Source organism: Lolium rigidum, chromosome 2 (genome assembly GCF_022539505.1).
Source record: "Lolium rigidum isolate FL_2022 chromosome 2, APGP_CSIRO_Lrig_0.1, whole genome shotgun sequence".
NCBI classification, from domain to species: domain Eukaryota; kingdom Viridiplantae; phylum Streptophyta; class Magnoliopsida; order Poales; family Poaceae; genus Lolium; species Lolium rigidum.
This window is the reverse complement of record NC_061509.1, coordinates 215,716,418-215,736,580: the sequence shown is the minus strand read 5'-3', so window position 1 is coordinate 215,736,580 and position 20,163 is coordinate 215,716,418. Positions and strand designations below refer to the sequence as shown.

Here is a 20,163-nt window from a genome sequence, read left to right as displayed (position 1 = left end):
AACTTGGCCAGAGCCTCTACTAATAACGGAGAGCATGCAAGATCATAAACAACACATATGTAATAACTTGATAATTAACATAACATGATATTCTCTATCCATCGGATCCCGACAAACACAACATAAAGTATTACAGATAGATGATCTTGATCATGTTAGGCAGCTCACAAGATCCAACAATGAAGCACAATGAGGAGAAGACAACCATCTAGCTACTGCTATGGACCCATAGTCCAGGGGTGAACTACTCACTCATCACTCCGGAGGCGACCATGGCGGTGTAGAGTCCTCCGGGAGATGAATCCCCTCTCCGGCAGGGTGCCGGAGGAGATCTCCGTAATCCCCCGAGATGGGATCGGCGGCGGCGGCGTCTCCGGAAGGTTTTCCGTATCGTGGTTTTTCGTATCGGGGTTTCGCGACGGAGGCTTTAAGTAGGCGGAAGGGCGAGTCGGGGGCCGACGAGGGGCCCACACCATAGGGCGGCGCGGGCCCCTCCTTGGCCGCGCCGCCTTGTGGTGTCGCCACCTCGTGGCCCCACTTCGTATGCTCTTCGGTCTTCCGGAAGGTTCGTGGCAAAATAGGCCCCCGGGTCTTCGTTTCGTCCAATTCCGAGAATATTTCGTTACTAGGATTTCTGAAACCAAAAACAGCAGAAAACAAAGAATCGGCACTTCGGCATCTTGTTAATAGGTTAGTTCCAGAAAATGCACGAATATGACATAAAGTGTGCATAAAACATGTAGGTATCATCAATAATATGGCATAGAACATAAGAAATTATCGATACGTCGGAGACGTATCAGTACGCAATTTTCATTCAATTTGGGCATTTTCATCTGAGCAAGTCTGGTGCCTCTAAAAAATTCATCTTTACGAACTGTTCTGTTTTGATAGATTCTGCCTTTTATTTCGCATTGCCTGTTTTGCTATGTTTGATGGATTTCTTTGTTCCATTAACTTTCAGTAGCTTTGTGCAATGTCCAGAAGTGTTAAGAATGATTATGTCACCTCTGAATATATGAATTATGCACTCGACCCTCTAATGAGTTTGTTTTGAGTTTGGTGTGGAGGAAGTTTTCAAGGGTCAAGAGAGGAGGATGATACAATATGATCAAGAAGAGTGAAAAGTCTAAGCTTGGGGATGCCCCCGTGGTTCATCCCTGCATATTTTAAGAAGACTCAAGCATCTAAGCTTGGGGATGCCCTCTACTCGTGTTTTAAGGGGCAGAAAAATACGGGGCCTGTTAGACATGCTCTTATAACCTTAGCTCTGCCCTCTGTGCCCATCTATCTTCGAGATCGAACCACATCTTATATGGTTTGTGGCTATCCATTGATCCTGTTACATCTCTTGCATCTTCATGGCGTCTACCTTTTTCTTTTATGCCGTGAACATGTTGCAAAATTCAACTCTATCTGATGACATAAATATATCTGAAACATAGTCATCGATGGATGCTAGCAATTATTATAACGTAAACTCCACTATCTTATATCTTGCAATTCATGAGCCCAACCCGTCAATCTTCTCATTTACGCTGCAAAATCATCGTTTACCTATTAATGATGTAGGTGGCAAGCAGAAAAAGCTTAGTCATCGAATGGATTGTATTCACTTCCCATCTATCCATATATCCATCTATCTTGAACCCTCAACCCATTACACATAACACATATAGAAATCACTTTTTTTGTCTATCTATCTGTAGGACTCAACAATAACAAATGGATTGTATTCACTTCCCATCTATCCATCTATCCTTGGTTGTTTATATTCACTATGATATATATGGGCATGAATGATCCAACTGAAAGGAAACGGATGTCGCCTAGAGGGGGGGGGGGGGGGGAATAAACGGTTTAAAACTTTTACGAGATGGGATTAACAAATGCGGAATAAAACTAGCGTTTACTTTGTCAAGCCCAAAGCCAATATACTATGGTTCACCTATGTGCACCAATAACTTATGCTAAGCAATACGAGCAACTATGTGATAGCAAAATATATAACTTCAAGCACGATGGCTATCACAAAGTAAAGTGCATAAGTAAAGAGCTCGGGTATAGAGATAACCGAGGCACGCGGGAGACAATGATTTATCCCGAAGTTCACACTCTTGCAAGTGCTAATCTCCGTTGTAGAGGTGTGGTGGCTTAGCTCTCCCGAACGCCACAAATGGCCTCAACTTGAGGTGTGGTTGCTCGATGCACACCAACGCCACAAAGGCCTCACCCCAAGATGCGGGAGTCACACCATACACCGAGCGCCACGAAGGCGCCTCACCTTATTCTCCGGTGACCCTCACCACAAAGGCCTAGGTCACGGTTCCACTAAGGGATTTCCTTCGAGGCGGAAACCGGGCCACAAAGGTTGGGGCACACATCCACAACTTAATTGGAGGCTCCCAACAAATCACCACAAAGGCCTAGGTCACGGTTCCACTAAGGGATTTTCTTCGAGGCGGAAACCGGGCCTTACACAAAGGTTAGGGCACACATCCACAACTTAATTGGAGGCTCCCAACAAATCACCACAAAGGCCTAGAATCCGTCTAGGGTTCCAAGAACCCAAGAGTAACAACCTTCTTGCTTTCTGTAAGGGTATATTGCCCCTATGTGTGATTTTGCTAATTAATGACAACCCCTATGAACTAATATTTTCATTGAGTTTATATGAAGGAATATTCCATATGTACTACTTGTAGTCCATGTGTTGGATTCAAGTATGGATGCCATGAAAGATAAAGATATACCTTGAATATTGGCATTAAGATCATCGATTTGAAGACATATATGTGATATGATCAAGAAGAAGAAATGAAGATGGAGTTCTTATGTGGAACTCAATATTAGCCATGCTCTAACTTATGTGTTAAGAAATGAATGATCAAGATCTTGAGTGCTTGATTACAAGTGAAGAATTCAAGATATGGCTCTAAGTCGGTGTAATAACCCAGAACATAGAAACATCGAAGGGTAGATTTAGAAATGGGATGTGCATTTCATCGCAAAACGAGGGAAATTTTCGTGCCTTATTGCATATAAACCTAAGAGGGATCGAGGTTCTCTCTCGTTGCAATTAGGGTTAGGCAATGCGAGGTTAAGAATTTTGACATGATCTCTTTTGAAATTTTTCTTCCCATTTCTTTTTTTAAGAACTACCAACTAGCAATCTATTGATAAACATCCACGGCGGGGCAAGAAACCTCAAAACAAAAGATTAACAATGTGTCGATGACTATAAACACTGGCGCGGGCTGAAAACACACCGTTGTCCTCGCCCCTCCATCACCGGAGACAGACAATGATTATCGTAGTAGAGTTTGTTGTAATAGACAAATCGGAAGTCATCGTGTTAAGGTCCAAAAGATTAGCACACCAGAGCAACAACCATTGCCAAAAATGAGGTTCGTAGATCGAAAGAGACAGACCTGAAACCGCACCAAACACAAAACCCAACTAGATCCGAAGAAATTTGTGGGACGCACAACTCCAGGAATCCTCCACACACCACTAGAACGAGGATAAGATGAAGATGACCTTATTTTTGTTCTCATTTACAAAGCCTACTGAAGCACCATTTGGTTTCTGGTATTTTGCATTCACCTGTTCAATTTTTTCAAAAGACAATGCACCTCACCCTAGCATGAAAGAAAAAAAACTTAGACCGGAACATAAATGACTGCTACATGGGTGCTCATCCATTACTTGTGGTTAGAATGATTGTGCCATGTGACCGTATAATACAAATATATTGTAACTTAAGCATATTATATTTTACAATATTTTAATGCATTAGTGTCAACTCTAGGTTTCTATCTATCATTGTTTTTTTCCTCTTTTTTTTGATTTGCTTCATATTTGTCTAGCAAGTATTTCACGACTTTAAAGCCCATGACATAGATTTTTCTTATAGCACAACAACTCATTTCAAAATCAATGGACCTCTCTTGTTTATACATTTAGAGGCGAGGTTAGCTGTTTTCACCTGTAAATATCAGTTATTAACTGGTGAAGGGATTGTAATGGATCATTTGTTTCAGCTGGCATCGCTGCTATAGCCTTAGCTCTGCCCCCGTATGCCCATCTATTTTCGAGATCGAACCATATCTTATATGGTTTTTTTTGGCTATCCATCGATCTTGTTCCATCTCTTGCATATTCATGGTGTCTACATTTTCTTTTATGCCGTGAACGTGTTGCAAAATTCAACTCTATCTCATGACAAAAATATATCTGAAGCATAGTCATCCATGGACGCTAGCGACTACTATAACGTAAACTCCACTATCTTATATCTTGCAATTCATGAGCCCAAGGCATCAATCTTCTCATTTACGCTGCCAAATCGTCGTTTACCTATTAATAATGCAGGTGGCAAGCGGAAAAAGCTTAGTCATCCAATGGATTGTATTCACTTCCCATCTATCCATCTATCTTGAACCCTCAACCCATTACACGTAACGCATCTGGAAGTCACTTTTTTTTTGTCTATCTATCAGTAGGACTCAACCATAACAGATGTTATAACGCCTCTTAGATGGCGCCGTACCAACATCAATGTTTCCCAATCTTCCGCCATTAATTGCTCACCGACAACTTTTCTACGCGAAAGGTTCTCCTAGACGCCAAGTTGTACCAGGCTTATTTTATAGCAAGTTCATTCACTCAAAATAGATAAAACATGGATTAACTATTAAAGCAAACCTCGAAAGTACAATGTACCTCGCCCTAGCAAAAGAATCTACACGTCGAATTGGACCTAAAAGGACCATCAATTGAGTTGTAGCCTGTAATTGATCATTTCTAATCATTAGGCTATATGACAAGTATATAATCTGATAATACTATCACTTACACATATGACATTTAACGATGTTGTAATTATTTCTTGTAAGAAATCATTTACTGTTTGTTCGTCTACCTTAAAGATTTGGCCACTACACATTTTGTAATGCCTCTAGAGATACATGGTCCTATATATATGTTTCTATAAATTTGGCCATTGATTGCTCACTGGTTGTTCTTTTATATGAATGAACCCCTTTAAGATACAATTATACATCACCCTAGCAGAAGAAAACCTTAAGCCAAAATAAAACGATCATTATTGGAGTGGTAGTCTATATATTGCTTGGTTGTTTCTAATCATTATGCTATATACGGGCGCGTATGATCCAACTTTATTACTATCATTTGCACATGTAGTTTAAGATTTGGCAATCTTGTAATGCACCTTTTATGGCATATCCATAAATCACTTCCTTTCTACCCACCTGTTTCAAAAACTTGGCCCCGAAAACGCGGTGGCTCTACATATGAGCTCCCTATCTTTTGCCATTGATTGCTCGACGGTTACTTGTTCACGTGAGTGGTACTCCACATATATAGAGCGAGTCACACCGGATATACTTCCTCCGTTCGATGATATAAATGCACACAAGATGCAAACCAAAATAAGTGGACCTTCGCACCGATACAGGTCTAGATATATCTGTTTTTGAAAGACCTTAAATCAAATTAGATTATTTGATCGATAGAGTATCACTTCCCTTTGGGCGGAAAATAAATGAATAATGTAGATCAACCACCGATCATTTGGAGCCGCAGGATGTGTAGATCGGACGGCCGAGGTGACATCCAAATAGTGGAGTGCATTGGCTAGCACGCCATGACAGCGGTGCTTAGCGTGGACGGGAGCGCGTGACGGCGAAGATAATTGGAAGGCCGTTGGCACTGAGACCGAATAAACCATTCCAGTAGTTAACTGCAGTGATTAAGATCCGGACGCGTATATATCTCAGCTGGAAAGAAAGAAAAAACCCAGAGGTGACGGAGACGAGCAAGGGAAGGAAGAAAAGAGACGAAAGAGGGAGAGGAGGGGATTGGGACTCGCCAAATTCCCCGCTGCTCCGCCGCCTCCAGCTCGCCGGCGCGGCCGCCCCAAGCACGGCGAGCGCCAGCAGCGCGTCGTCCTCCGCCCGGAATCCTACCCGCCCAATTCCGCCCGGCCCCGAGCTGCTGGCTCCGCCCGGGGGAGCCCAGAGCGGCGAGAGGAGGCGGGGGGCCGGGGAGATCGGATCGGCGGGGCCGCGGGCCGGAGTAGCATTGCGCGATGGCCGCCGCATAGGATGCAGCTTGACTCCGCCGGCGGCCGCTTAGTCTGCTGCCCCTGCTGCTGCTTCGGAGTGCGTTGCCGTGATCCCAACAGGAGCCTGGGCTGGTGCGGGTTGGGCTGACGTGCTGCTGCTGTTGCCGTCGCCGTTGCCGTACGGCACTTGATCTCCGCGCCGCGGGCGCCTGCGCCTGCCTGCTGGGAGGTGGTTGCGGGGAGCGGATGGAGGAGTCTGGGAGGGGGAAGGAGCTGGCGGCGCCGCCGTGGGCGCCGAGCAGGTCAACGGCGTTCCGGCCCTACCCCTACGCCGCCACGGGGGGCGACTGGGCGGAGGCGCCGTCCGCCCGGGGCAATGGGGTTGCCGCCCGCTCAAGCAACCTCCGCGCCGTCAGGAAGAGACCTGTACGTTTCCTGCACCTTCCCTTCTCGCGGGGCTACCCCAAAAGATGCCTGGTTTATGCTTTGCTTTTCTGGAGCTATTACCTGGCTCACCGTGCTCAATTGTCAAATTGAATCGAGCGATTCTGCTGCTGAAATGTTATTAAAATGAAGTAATCGTGAGAAACCAATACACAGCTATTCGAACCAACACTGTTTCTGCTTCTGCTGCTGCCTTTTCCTGTTGCTTGCACGCACGGTTCAGGCAACTATGGTTTGACCAGCTGGAGCAGTGTGGTTCGCTCAAACTGTCTTTTGGTTCTGTAGATGCAAACTTCGTTTCTGACTGCTATCAGCTTGTCCAGCCACTAATCGTGCCTATGTATCCTGCAAAATCCATCCACTGTGTCGAATTTAATACATACTAGCTTAGTTTAATTGACTTGCTATTCCAATCCATCTGTAGTGCAAAGAGATCCTAATTACTTGTATAAGTGAACATATTACGCAAGTGCCACAGCTCAAAGTTTTAAAGGATCCTAGTTGACGTGGATGTTTGAAGCAGGCAATGCTATAAGAACATTGTTCAACACTGTTGCTGCTCTCAAGTAGTATGATACGCGGCAAAAGAAATAAGGGGAAATATCTAATTCAATTTCTACCATTGTTCTTTTGTATGATATATGCACCACATGCTCATATACCTATGACGTTCCACTCTGAATCTCAACTTTTTTTTTTTAATTCCTGCAGCTTGTTACAAGATTAACCAGAGACATCATCCAAACATTTCAAAAATGCAATCCTGGGTTTAATTACTCAGACTTGCTAAATCCCAAGCGCTTTCTCACCAATCCTTCAGTCGCAGCTCACAACGATGGCCTTGATAATGCCAATTCCGACCTCATCATGTATGTCAACTTGGAGTTGGTTAATAAGAAGTCAGACCGGAGGTTAGTTTAGTTACTTTCCATTGTACCAGCATTAACCTTTTTTTTTCTTGTTGGTTATTTCATAACTCTGCATACAATTTGAGCACATAAATTCACTTCTGCAAGAAGTTCAGTTTTATGTTGGAAGTTAGAAGTACACGTACTTGGAGCCGCCAATTATTTATGACAATTAAGAAATTTAAGTATCTATAGAAGGAATAGACCCAAAGGTCTGTCATGATAGTAGGCTCGTTCTTTCAATTTGTCAACTTTTCTTCCACTTTTTTCATTCTTAGGTTCAGGGTTTGTTTAAGCTATGATAAACATCATCATATCTGGATACGCTTAATTTGTTATTTTTTATTTTCTGTAATTAGGTACGTTGTCCAAGAAATGCTTGGTCAAGGTACATTTGGGCAGGTTGCTAAATGCTGGGATGCAGAAACCAACAGCTATGTTGCGGTGAAAGTTATCAAAAACCAGCCTGCCTTTTATCAGCAGGCTATCATGGAGGTCTCACTGTTAAGCATGGTACGTTAATCTATCTAGCATTTACGTTTTGGGTTGGAAAAATTGGCGTCACAACACTGGTTTCATGTACTTGCAGCTAAATGAAAGATTTGATCCTGATGATCAACACCACATTGTCCGGATGCTGGATTTTTTCCCATGGAAAAATCATTTGTGCATCGCGTTTGAAATGCTTGGTCATAACCTGTAAGTAACTTCCATCAAGCCTGCGTTTTACTAACATAAATATGCCCTATGTTAGTTTTGATTCATGTGGTAACATAAACTCCAACATTGTAGGTATGAGTTGTTGAAAAAGAACAGCTTAAGAGGTTTACAACTGAAATATGTCCGTACTTTCTCAAGACAGGTTAGGTTTCATTTTCCTATCTTGCGTGAATGTTATATGCATTTGTTACCATATTACTCACAATGTATTATTTTTAGATATTGGATGCATTGGTTGTCATGAAAGGAGCTGGCATAATTCATTGTGATCTAAAACCAGAAAATATCCTTATAACTCCGAAGTGAGTTGCTGTCCCTGAAAATAAGCAATTGGTTTGAATGCTTTTTGTATGCTGCCACTTCCAACCATGCTTGACAACTGAGGTGATCTTGCAGTGTAAAATCAGCAGCTGGAGTTAAAGTAATTGATTTTGGATCAGCATGCATGGAGGGCAAAACAATATATTCATATATTCAGGTTTTATTTGAACTCACACGTCTGTCTGAATTTCATTTTGTTGGTTTGAATTTATATGAATTCAGGGTTGTATGTTTTCATTTTCCAGAGCCGTTATTACAGGTCACCTGAAGTGCTTCTTGGTTATCCGTATCCTATGGAACATCTCTGTTTGCACACTAATATCTTTTACAATGCATAATTTATGAATTTAGCTTGTAAATTTGTATGCTTAACGAGTGATAGATATACTACTGCCATCGATATGTGGTCATTTGGCTGCATAGTTGCTGAACTGTATATAGGGTTGCCCTTATTTCCTGGAGCATCAGAATACGATGTCCTTAGCCGCATGATTGAGATTATCGGGTAAGTTCTTTGTATTAAAACCCCTGTCTCTTGTTTCTTCATTTTCCAGTCAGCCTTTTGCAGGTGATTCCTTACACTATATTAGGCTGTTAATTGGTTGAGCTGTTTCACTTCAGTTGTAAATTTCATCAATGTTAGAATAATTTCCTTACCGGTATTCTACAATGTACAGTGGGCAACCACCTGATGATCTGCTAAGGGAGGCTAAAAACACCAGGAAGTTTTTTAAACATGTTGGAAGCATTTATCCTGGTAATGGAGCACATGGTAGTCTTGGCAGTGCATACAGAATACTAACAGAAGATGAGGTTGAAGCAGTAAGTTTTTGTTGGTTCTCCTTGAATTTATTCTGAAGTCCTTCCATGCCATTTTTTAGTTTTTATACATTTACATATTCATACTCTGTTTAAATCCTGCAACACAGAGGGATTCGAAAAAGCCAAAAGTAGGGAAATGGTATTTCCCTCGTGGAAGGCTTGAGAGACTCATATTTGCATACCCTTGGAAGAATTTAAATGAGGGTGATCTACCAGGTTTGTTCTGTGACACTTTTGTTTACATTTTGCTTTACCCCTGTTTACGAATTTTAGCATAGAACTACTTGAACAAGGTCCAGTAGTCCCAGCAGTTAGTGTCTCTCGTTGCTATATGTGGTCTCTGTACTCTGTAGCGTTGTTTGGACGTTAAGTGGCTGTCATAACATGCAAATTCCTGGTTTTCTTACTCTTGTTTTTAAGGCTTGCCTGGAATTAGGTTATCCTTCTCTTGTAGAATTATTTGCTTCAATCCTGAAGCTGGTATCACTGAATATACACTTATGTGGATTGGATGAAAAGCTTGTAACACCCACAAACAAATACTACTCCCTCTGTTCACTAATGTAATACCCTTTAGTTTTTTTTTTCTGTAAATGCATGTATGTAGACGTGTTTTAGTGTGTAGGTTCACTCATTTTGGTCTGTATCTAGTCCAGTTTGAAATGTCTAAAACGTCATACATTAGTGAATAGAGGAAGTACATGTATTCTTTTACCCATTGGGTCCATTGTTTTTTTATTTGAGTCCAGTGCCTTTTGGGGAAAAAGAACATGGTTTCCTTTACTGTTATTCATATTTTTGTTGATATATCATCATTGAGGACATTTGGATAATAAACAAATAATTCTGGCTTGTATATGAAACGTACAAAATATAGAGTGCTTTAGTGACTAGGCATGGGTATTTTTTGGATAGGGAGCAGTGGTTTCTTGAATGATAATATCACTTTCCTCACACTGAAGTTGCTAATTCGACCATATGTCAATTTTGACGCAGAGGCAGAAAAGGCAGATTGCTTAGCATTGGTTGATTTCTTGAGAGGACTTGTTGAGTTTGATCCTAATAAGCGGTGGTCACCGTTGCAGGTATTGGCTAATGATAACCTTAGATATTTGCTGGTTTGTGAACTTGAAAATTGCATTAATTGTCCCTCTGGAATTTGCTGGGTATCCCTATGAAATGTATAATAGTTTTATTTCTACGAGCAACAGTTTATGTTTCTGAAGAATCAGTGGAAGTGTTTTACAATGATGTAAACTTGTTCCAGGCTTCTTATCATCCATTCATAACTGGTGAAGCCTTCACTGGCCCTTATGAGCCTTTCCGGGAGACCCCAGTAATTGTAAGTATGGTCTTATTTCAGAAAATTTGCTGCATATTTTCTTCCCTTGAACATGGGATGTGAAACCACCATTAGCTGTAGTAATAAGCTTTGGGTTTGCTTTAATCAACTGGATAAAACCATTTAGATTTGGATATCTCGTTTTCATCAGGTAATAACACAATTACTCGCACGTACAACAATGTTTCTTCCCATTAATCTTGAAAAACTATTGTATTTTTTACGTCAAAAAAAATCTATTGTATTTTTTATTTACATCCTTTCTATTTCATGCACAGTGGTTACCAGAATGGTTGGGCGGAAATCCTATGAAACTAGTGGATACCCCGCGCGTTGCTGCGGAAATTTCTTGTGGTTTTTTAGAATGATACCCATGTAGCAAAAAAAGAGAAACTCCATTGTTGCGTGAAGTTGTCATGGTATACAACCCATTGGGATGCATAATAGAAGAAGCATAAAATGTAAGAGCGGAAAAAAATAACGGGAGATTGAGCAATTGTCAATGCATAAACAATTAAGCTGAGACAGACTGATATGGCCATTCTTTTTTGCAAGGAAATCAAGTGGCTATTGTCCAAATAAGCTAAGTTCCTTGATCAGAAATCATATTACAAATGTGAGGAGGTAAAGAGAACAAAGCATAAAACATTGCATGCATAAACTAATCCTTCAAATTAGTTCTATCGTGCTTAAAATAACTCTCCTATTCTACTTACTATGAAGAGCTTACAAAGAATAAGGTCTACCACTTGTAATTTTATTGAAATAAGGGTACTCTTACAAATGTGCAGATGGCGAAGGAAAATCATGCCTTCTTTCAGATTTGGCTTTCATTCCGTGCTTCACTTCATAAATAAAATATAAGGTTATCCCACATGTTAGTAATGCTACAGCAATATAAGAATTGAAAGCTTGGAAATATAATTGGGGTGATGTGGAATTGTTGTCATCGCCCGGTACAACTTGGCATCATGTTCAATAATAACCTGGCAGAGTGCACTTCGTTAGATACTAGCACAGTAGTAGAGTAAGCAGGGATAGTATAAAATAGTACAACAACTACTTGTTGTGATTTCATACGGAAATAATCATACAATGTAATCATTGACACGCTTACCGTATGGAAGAGGCGGGCATTAAAATTAATCCAGTGCATGCCTGCAAAGATAAAACAAACAGAGATTGCGAGAGGTGCTTGGCTACGAAACGCACAATCTTGCTCATACATATTCACTTGATCCCCCCAAAAAACGAAATCAATTTTATATTCATTTGAGGTATGTGTATAAGATGCCTACCTGCCATAGTCATAACTCGAATACTCGATACATTAACAGATCAAAAAGGAAGAGAGCTTGTTGTACCGATGGGGCTATGGAGAGGCCATTGACTAATAAATAGAACGTAAAGGTAACTCATTGGAAAGGACAATATACTGATCAAGGCTGCACACGATGGTACCCTGGTGTATTCTCGAGTCTCGGTAGCCACTTACACTGCAGAAATCAACTGGGTTTGGCGCAGACCTGGACAATCAGGAACTGTACGGCTGCCATGCAGGGCGGTTAGAAGGATGTCATCTTCCTTGAGGATGACTGATGCGAGCTGCAGCAGCAAGACGAAGCAGAATTAATCAACTCATGAAGAAGGAGACGTCTGAAACAACATATATGTACCGAGTTTGAGGGGTGCAGCAATGGCGATAGGACCAAAAGGGAGATTGGATCAGGGGAGGGGAGCGGCTAATATAATTGTTGGAGCATTAGAGGAGGCACTAAAATTAATTGCGGCAGCAACCATCAGAATAATGGAAACCAAATCACAGGCGTTTCTGTCCCATGCGCTCCCATGTAGGCACAGTGAAATTTTCTTTTGGTAAGAACGATGTACTACAGAGAAGACGATGGGACATGATGGAAGATTGATGCAACACAAAAGGCAGCAGCGCCGCTGCATGTAGACGGAAGCTAGGCCCAGGCGGCATGACACGATGGCTCGGCAAGCCCTACGAATTGAAGTTGCAATCCAACAAAACTACACCATTGATTTTAAATCTGACGAATAGGAATAATAGGAGTGATGTGGATGCACCATATTGTAGCTTGCAAACATTAAATGCATTTTAGTGGGGATGAAGTTTATAGATATTATAGATATTTGAACCTCATGAGTTGTCTTTTTCGAACAATTTTACTTTGCAAGTGAAGCTTTATGTCTTTTGTATTGTAGCCTGTTGGTCGTGCAGCAGCAGTTGATCACAATCCTGGAGGAGGTCACTGGCTAGCGGCTGGCCTTTCCCCGCAGGTTGTAAGTATGTTCACTCATGCTTCTGTTAAGTTAAAAAGTCGCAAAGTGCGTCCATAATATAATACTTTTAACTTTTGTAGGTTGGAAGCATTAACAGGTCCCTACCATTCAATAACGTTTTTTCGCCAAAGATTCCCTTATCATATGGAAGCAGCTATGGCAGCTTGGGTAGCCATGGTAGCTTTAATGATAATGTAGGTCTTGCAAGCAGCTACGGAAGCTATGATGCCCATAACGTCAACATGTATAATTCACCGCTAGGCCCTTCTGGATTTAATTTACAGTCACAAGCTGGAGGAACATTTCTAGGGTTCAGTCCAGATATTAGAAGAAGGCATCATCTCTCTCATGGTGGTGGCATTCGATCAAGTCCTGGGGGTCCAGGGCCTATGTCTCTTGGGGCCAGTCCATCGCAATTTACTCCTCCAAATTCCCAGATGCACATCCCAACTAGCGCTACTGCCAAGTATGCCACTTCTCCTGCAAGGGGCAGTCATGGCTCCTCAATAGGAAAAGCCGCTGTGGCAGGCCAATACAATAGGAGAAGGAATCTGGGTCACCCACCTATGTCAATGCCACCACATGAGTACACATCTCAGCCCATCCAGGGACATCATGGAAATGGTGCCAGTTCAGCCTTTGCTCGAGGATATTCTAGCCATTCATACGGTGCACTTCCTAATTCTGGTCATTATAATTGGAGGCCGCAAGTAGGCGCCAGCACTGGTGTATCCACAAACTCTTCTTCCAATCATGGTTATGTTCAACCATCCAATTACAATGATTTCCGTCCTTTGCACTCATCCACCATGCCAGCCGATACGTTGGCCTCCACTTCATCAGTACCAGATCCAGCTGATTGGGATCCCAACTATAGGTAATCCTGCATATTAAGTTACTATTTTTAGGTAGTGTAGCCTATGGACTAGCCTTTTACTCTATTTTTGTGTGCAGCGATGAGTCACTCCTTCAAGAAGATAATTCACTGTCAGCTGAGTTAGGCAGTCTTCACCTGAGAGATGCAAGTGGTCAAACAATCGGGTCTAGCAGATTGCTTGATATCCAAAGCCATGAAATTGCAAGCTCAAATCCTTCATCCATGAATCACAGGTATTATAGTATGATGAGGAATTGGCATTTCTTTGCTGCATTGGGTCTTCCTCCAACGTTTTTCAGTTTGTATAACTTAAACATGCTATGCTTGCTAGATCAGAGGGTAGATGAGACTAGGATCCTCTTGAGAGAGAAACTAAACGTAGAGGAGGTCAAATACCTCTCTTTGTATAGAGATTGTTAGCCCCAGACGATAGGATCTACTGACTCGCAAAAAGAAGGGACTGTGTCTGTTCAGCAGGTGTCTGAGGAATATCAAATGAAAAAAACTAATCTTAACTAATTAATACTCCCTCCGTTCCAAAATAAGTGTCACATCTTGTTCTAGATATGGATGTATCTACACATTAAAATGCATCTAGGTACATCCGCATCTAGACAAAGGTGCGACACTTATTTTGGAAGGGAGGTAGTACTTCGCTAACAATTAGATATTATTCCTTACTAATAAGATACTCCCAGTTAGGGATATTATCCCTTATTTGATAGAATAGGGCTGACTGTAGGCCTCCTCATCCTAATCCACCCTTCATTGTATTGGATGTTCAATATCAACAGCTGCTGGGGATGCATTGGTTTCGTAAGATGTTAAAGAATCCGCATATATAGTTGTCTACTCCCTCCGTTCTGATTTAGTCTACATTCTAGAAAAAATGAGACAAACTAGTATTGCATTTATTAGTACTACTTATATATGTAAACAACCAATCCAAGCTACATTGAAAATAACAACGTCCAATAAAGAGAGCAAAACCACTTCGTTTTTAGTGTTGTTGTTGACTAAAAGCAATGTAGATTATTTCTGAAAAAAATTTAGAGCTAGAATGTAGACTATTATAGAACAGAGAGTACATCATAAGGGAAAATGCACAATTCATATTTTCACCCTGTGCCACGCTGCTGGTTTCTGTTCTGTTCACTTGCACACCTTAACACTATTTTTCAACAAGCTCCACTTGAGTTATAACTAAAGAAATTACAATGAGCTATCACCACTGAAACAAATGGAATTAATGTTTCATATATATATAGGCAGCAATATGATTTGTCAAGTCTTTTCAATTTGGATAGATGTCACGGTAGTTGAAAGTTGAAACTTGAAAGTACACATATTTGCCTTTTACCATACATAACCTATTCCCATAGAAATAGGTGAAACTGATGATTCACATATGGAGGTAGGAAATGATTTCTTAAGTCTGTTAATTTTAGGTCCCCGGGGATGAAACTATACAGATGCATATTTTACCTTGTGTATCCCACTATCATTAAGACGATTTTGTTGATTAGGAAATAGGAACATCCATACCTTGGCACATGTTTTGCACACTAGTTCATAAGACATTTTGGTCTTTAAGCATTTCATGCACACCAACAGTATATGCTTTAATTGTTTTCCTGATTTGTAAGCCAGTTCAAGAGAATTGGCACCATGGTGTTTTTCTTTACTCTGGACGGCGCTGCTCTTAAAATAAGTATGTTAACTGATTATTGTTCATGTTTCTGCTGTAGAAGTGGCCGCCCATTTCATGCACCGTCTCTCAGAGAAAGTGGCCATTCCACAGGTCACATCACCTATGATAGTTACAACCATGCAAATTATTCTCAGCAAAGTTTCCCTGGTCGTCATGGACAACCATTTCAGCGCTACAACCACATAAACTCCACCTCTATACGCCCGATGGGGAATCTCCAAAATGGCCGATCTGTCTGGTCTAACTATAGCATGGCAGAATCTCCACCTCCAATAGTTGAAGGGATGCCCTGGGGTAATGTTTCCACTGTTGGTACACTTACTCTTTTTAATTGATATCTTTTGTAGACATTTTCATGGCTATTATATTCCTGACATTTGCATTCTCTCTTTTCTTAAACTATATAATGTTAGGCCAAGCAGAATCCTGTAATCATGATATGCATGGTCTTGTTGTAGTCCAATCTAAGCTTATATCATCGTTGCAAATTTGTAAAATCTTGAATTCTTGCTATTAATGTCAGGACAGGGATACTCAGTTGTAAAAATATTGTGTTCATCGGTATTTAGTTAAACTTTGAGCTAAATACCGGTGCCCCCACTAATTTTTCACCCATCCCAAACAGACCCATAGGATGTAAGAGGACACTTAATATACGCCAGTTATCTCTAGGTCCGCCGATGCACATGGACGGAAAAATTGTAGCTGTTAAGCATCAATCCTTATGTGTCAATGCATGAGTTATTTGACTGAGGCTCTGTTGATGAACTTTGTAATTGGATCTTCTTATCTTACTAATATAGCTTATCTTTGAAGTTATCGGTAGTATTATTTGTTTTACCGCCCTCATGCATTTTGGATTTACAGAAGGAGGCTTGTGTGCATCCATGTCTTTCAAGCAATAATACTCATCAAAATGAATAATTTTGCTGCAGGAGAAAGGGCTGGTCACTCTTTTGGAACAAGCGGACTGCCACCGCCCTTTGGAAGAAAGGATCTCGGGAGGATCTTCTAGCCCTCATCTTGGAACTGGAGGAATGCCATCCCATTGATGTCTTAATTGGTCCATGTTTGCAATTCTTGGTTGCACTGCTCAAGTCATGTTGACTTCAGTGATTCGTAGCGTTCCTCCAATTGGTGTCCCCCTTGTAGTGGTACTCGAATTCATGAAGTTATAATCATATGGGCTATAATTGTAGCATTCTTTGTTCTCTCCTGGGTTGCCATGTTTTTCAGTGTGAGAGTATGCTAGCACGAATCAGGTAAACGTTGTATGCTCTCCTGGGCTGCACTTGTGTTGTGCTACCTTGTATTTTTTACAGCCCCTGTGGTGGGCTGTGCCAATCTGAGCTGTGCTAACAAGGCACTTGAGTTTTTCAGGCTCTTGTAAACAAAGAGCTATGATACATGGTGCAACAACGCTGATGTGGACCTTGTGGACTCCGAACTAAATAATGCATAATTTCTTAGCACCGCAATAGAATCTGAACTGATGAATACCCTTACGGACTAGCTGTAACTAATGTTAGAAGCTGCATTCAGTCTCCAGGTTCCAGCTGGTGTTGAAGCCAGCACCTTCACTTATTATTTAGTTGGTGTTCCAGCTGGTGTTCCAGCTGGTCGCCATGCCGTGCCGTCTTGCGAGCACGGGGCACTAATGGTGGTTCATCAAACGTAGTAACAATAATGTGATCAATGTGAACAATAGTATGAGTTGAGGCTGCTGCTCCACTTGCTATGAGTTCTTGAAGATAGGGCAGGTTGAATCACAAGGGTAAGGGCAGTCCACCTTCTGGAACGGACTGCGGTCGTAGAACCAGTCTCCAACTGCATTTGCTATTTTCTGCAACAGAGAGGAGAACCATTGTAAAAGCGCAACATCAGGTCATCGCGGGCTTGGAGCCATGAGAACTTATACGTAGACAGAACTCAAAGGTGCAAGAGGGCGTTTACTTTGTCACCGAGGGCAGGAGAGCCGGGTGCGAACCATATCTCCTGTATCTCGGTCTGGCAGTGCACGAAGCACGAGTTTATGAACAACCCTCTGGTGGAGGAGGTCCCTTGTTCCTCCAGTGCTCCCAGAAAATGGTCCCTGAATCCTGTGATGGCACCATTTGTGTTGATGAATATACATACATAAACAGTATCAGTAAATGAGTAAAATGTGGTAACACCTACCCTGCAAAGTCTCAAGTTGCTTCGCGGAACATTGACTTATATCGTGCTTGCAGTTTCGCCAACGAGGATCAGAACCTCCTGGTATCAGAATGTTCCTTACCTGTGGCACATGGAAATGGAAACACGATTGATGCATTGATTGACAGATGTAAGTATCAAGCATAGCGCAGATAGAAGTGATTTTTATCTGATGATTACCTGCCATGAATCATATGCTGAATTCAGGATGAACAAAGGTGTCTGAATCTGTTTCACCTCATTCTGAGGGAAGAAGCACTGCATCCAAGAAACTTGTTATTGTAAGCGAGTGTAATCTGATCTCTAGATGTGGATTGAAACTCTGCTCGCAATTATATCTTACCATGCCTGCAGACAGCTTGGAAGTGCAGGAAGATGGTAAATTCCTGGCTGAGCCCTAAGATATTTGTACAAAATACAGTCAGATAAACAACAAAAATATAGTATTTTCAGATGATGAGGTGGAAAGAGCAATCAAGTGTGCATACATGTGTTGCAACCACATCGCTGAAAAAGGCAGCAGCATGGTTCTGTCCAGCAATGTCCTTCCTGTAAGAGCAAATATGTCAAGTGTTAGACAAGAATCTAATTATTCAGAAAGGCAATGTGCTTTCTTCTACATATTGCAATGCCTAGTAGTGTCAAAAACAGATAACATGCTTTTCTTATCCTGCCAACTGGCTTCAGTACTAGCACTCCCTTACACATTGATGAAGAAACCAGCATCAGAAAGGCACTTAACACGGGCCCCCGCCGGCAGCAGCTGATGAAATCTGTCACAGTGCAGTATCGATGTTAACCCCCCAGCAGAGCACCCCGAAATTAGAGCCTGCCATGTGCTTAAAAAATGAATTAGGGCCTCCACACAGTTTCAGCATGTCAAGCATGATGCTCATCTCCCTCAAAAAAAAAAAAAAAGCATGATGCTCATGATAAGAGCGCTTACATTTTCAGCTCTGTTCATCCCTTTCGCGAGCAGGTCTTCCAGAACTGCTTGCCATATCCTGGCACCTCTGTAGTGTAGATTTGTCCTCTGTCCAGATTGCAAAATTAAACAAAAGCTCCGTGCAAAACGGTACTGATGCCGGCAGCAGCAGGAAAATGAAGAAAGGGTGGGTTATGGTCTCACTCACAGGATCAACCTCTTCCGTGTCACCGGTGAAAGAGGAGCCGTCACAGTAGCGAACCCGGACCTTGTTCCAGTTGTAGAAGTCTGCTTTTGACACATTATACACATTGAGCACATCAATATACATTAAGCCTTTTTTTGCAAAAATAAATAAATTACATGGAGGATGGAGCCTAGGCAATTCTAAATCCTGAATTGGTAGAAACCTAAAACATGGAAGAAAACATTTGGCCTCCATCATCAGCCAGGTTCTGAGATTGAGGTTACCTGGATTGTAACCCGGGGCGTCGCTCAGGATCCCGGAGAAAGCAACCTGCTTGGCCATCTCCTTGGAGGACCCTAGCCGGGTGTGCATACGCTGCAGGCAGGTCGTGACGTTGTTGCACCATCCTCCTCCCTGCCACCATTTTGCATACAAAATCGAGCTGAGCATTCCCTGGTATTACAGGAGTACAGTGTACAGATGAAATGTGTTACTGCTAGCTGGGTTGCAACTGACCTCGAAATGGACCAACCAACTGTTCATCCCGGAGCCGAACCCTGGGGCGAGGTGGTACGCCGGGGCGCTTCCGTCCAGGCACACTGCATCACGGAATCACGCATCACACTGCTGAATTAACTAAGCCGAGCTACTTTACATGATGGGCAGAGAAGTGAAGAGCGGAAAGGATGAATCGGTAGGGCGTAGATAAAACAAGCAGGGTCATGGGGTGTGTGACTGACCTGCTCCTTTGGCCACGGCGCTCTCGACATAGGTGATGTCCACGAACAAGCCGTCCGCCTCGACGAGCGCGAGCAGCACGAAGGCAAATGCCGAACTCCATAGACGGAGCTTACTACCCCCATTCCCATTCGCCATCCTGATGAGGAAGGGAGAAAGAGACTGATGGAGCGGCACAAACAGGTCACGGGAACACACAGCCAAGACAGCTAAGAGAGAGAGAGACTGACAACGGACCTGGAACGGAGGCCGTCCGCCGTCGAGTGGTCGAGAGAGCTATGAGCGCGGCGGCGCAATAATAGGAACCCGGGCAGGCATCACGCTGATTCTTCGAGCTTCCCAATGCGCCTGTGGGCTGCGGCTGCGCCCGCCGCTCGTCTGTTTTTCCACGCCGGGATGGGACGGCCGGACGCGTCTTTTGGCATCGTTGTGTCCATTTGCTTTGGTAAATTCAGCCCGTGCGTACGCGACCTGTCATCGCCGCCCGCCAACCTGCCATCCGTCAGGCGTGAAGCCGGCCGGCCGGACGTAATGCTGTTGGGGGGCGGAATTGAATGATGGTGATTAAAAAGCT

At 42.5% G+C, this 20,163-nt stretch overlaps 2 protein-coding genes across 5 annotated transcripts; one reads left to right on the top strand and one right to left on the bottom strand.

Moving 5' to 3' along the window:
• The first annotated feature begins 6,322 nt into the window (after positions 1–6,322).
• Positions 6,323–16,920, top strand: LOC124692937 (dual specificity protein kinase YAK1 homolog). Of its 4 annotated transcripts, none has more exons than XM_047226377.1 (18): positions 6,323–6,517; positions 7,247–7,446; positions 7,803–7,956; positions 8,033–8,142; positions 8,236–8,305; positions 8,383–8,465; positions 8,560–8,641; positions 8,730–8,770; positions 8,867–8,989; positions 9,162–9,306; positions 9,414–9,522; positions 10,303–10,391; positions 10,574–10,648; positions 12,878–12,952; positions 13,036–13,832; positions 13,910–14,065; positions 15,581–15,837; positions 16,479–16,920. In XM_047226377.1, the coding sequence occupies exons 1-18, from the start codon at positions 6,338–6,340 to the stop codon at positions 16,556–16,558; spliced, it is 2,826 nt and encodes a 941-aa protein (XP_047082333.1). In that variant the 5' UTR covers positions 6,323–6,337; the 3' UTR covers positions 16,559–16,920. The 4 variants fall into 4 exon arrangements, with proteins under 4 accessions (XP_047082333.1, XP_047082334.1, XP_047082332.1 ...); XM_047226378.1 differs by having other exon boundaries at positions 12,878–12,955; positions 15,584–15,837; XM_047226376.1 differs by having other exon boundaries at positions 12,878–12,955.
• Positions 16,921–17,008: 88 nt separating this feature from the next.
• Positions 17,009–19,727, bottom strand: LOC124690553 (pectin acetylesterase 8-like). Its single transcript, XM_047223924.1, has 12 exons — positions 19,592–19,727; positions 19,368–19,450; positions 19,136–19,265; positions 18,873–18,952; positions 18,686–18,772; positions 18,444–18,568; positions 18,228–18,288; positions 18,083–18,136; positions 17,920–17,997; positions 17,722–17,821; positions 17,497–17,642; positions 17,009–17,386 (listed from the first exon to the last, which is right to left on the bottom strand). The coding sequence occupies exons 1-12, from the start codon at positions 19,725–19,727 to the stop codon at positions 17,279–17,281; spliced, it is 1,188 nt and encodes a 395-aa protein (XP_047079880.1). The 3' UTR covers positions 17,009–17,278.
• Between the last annotated feature and the right edge of the window lie 436 nt (positions 19,728–20,163).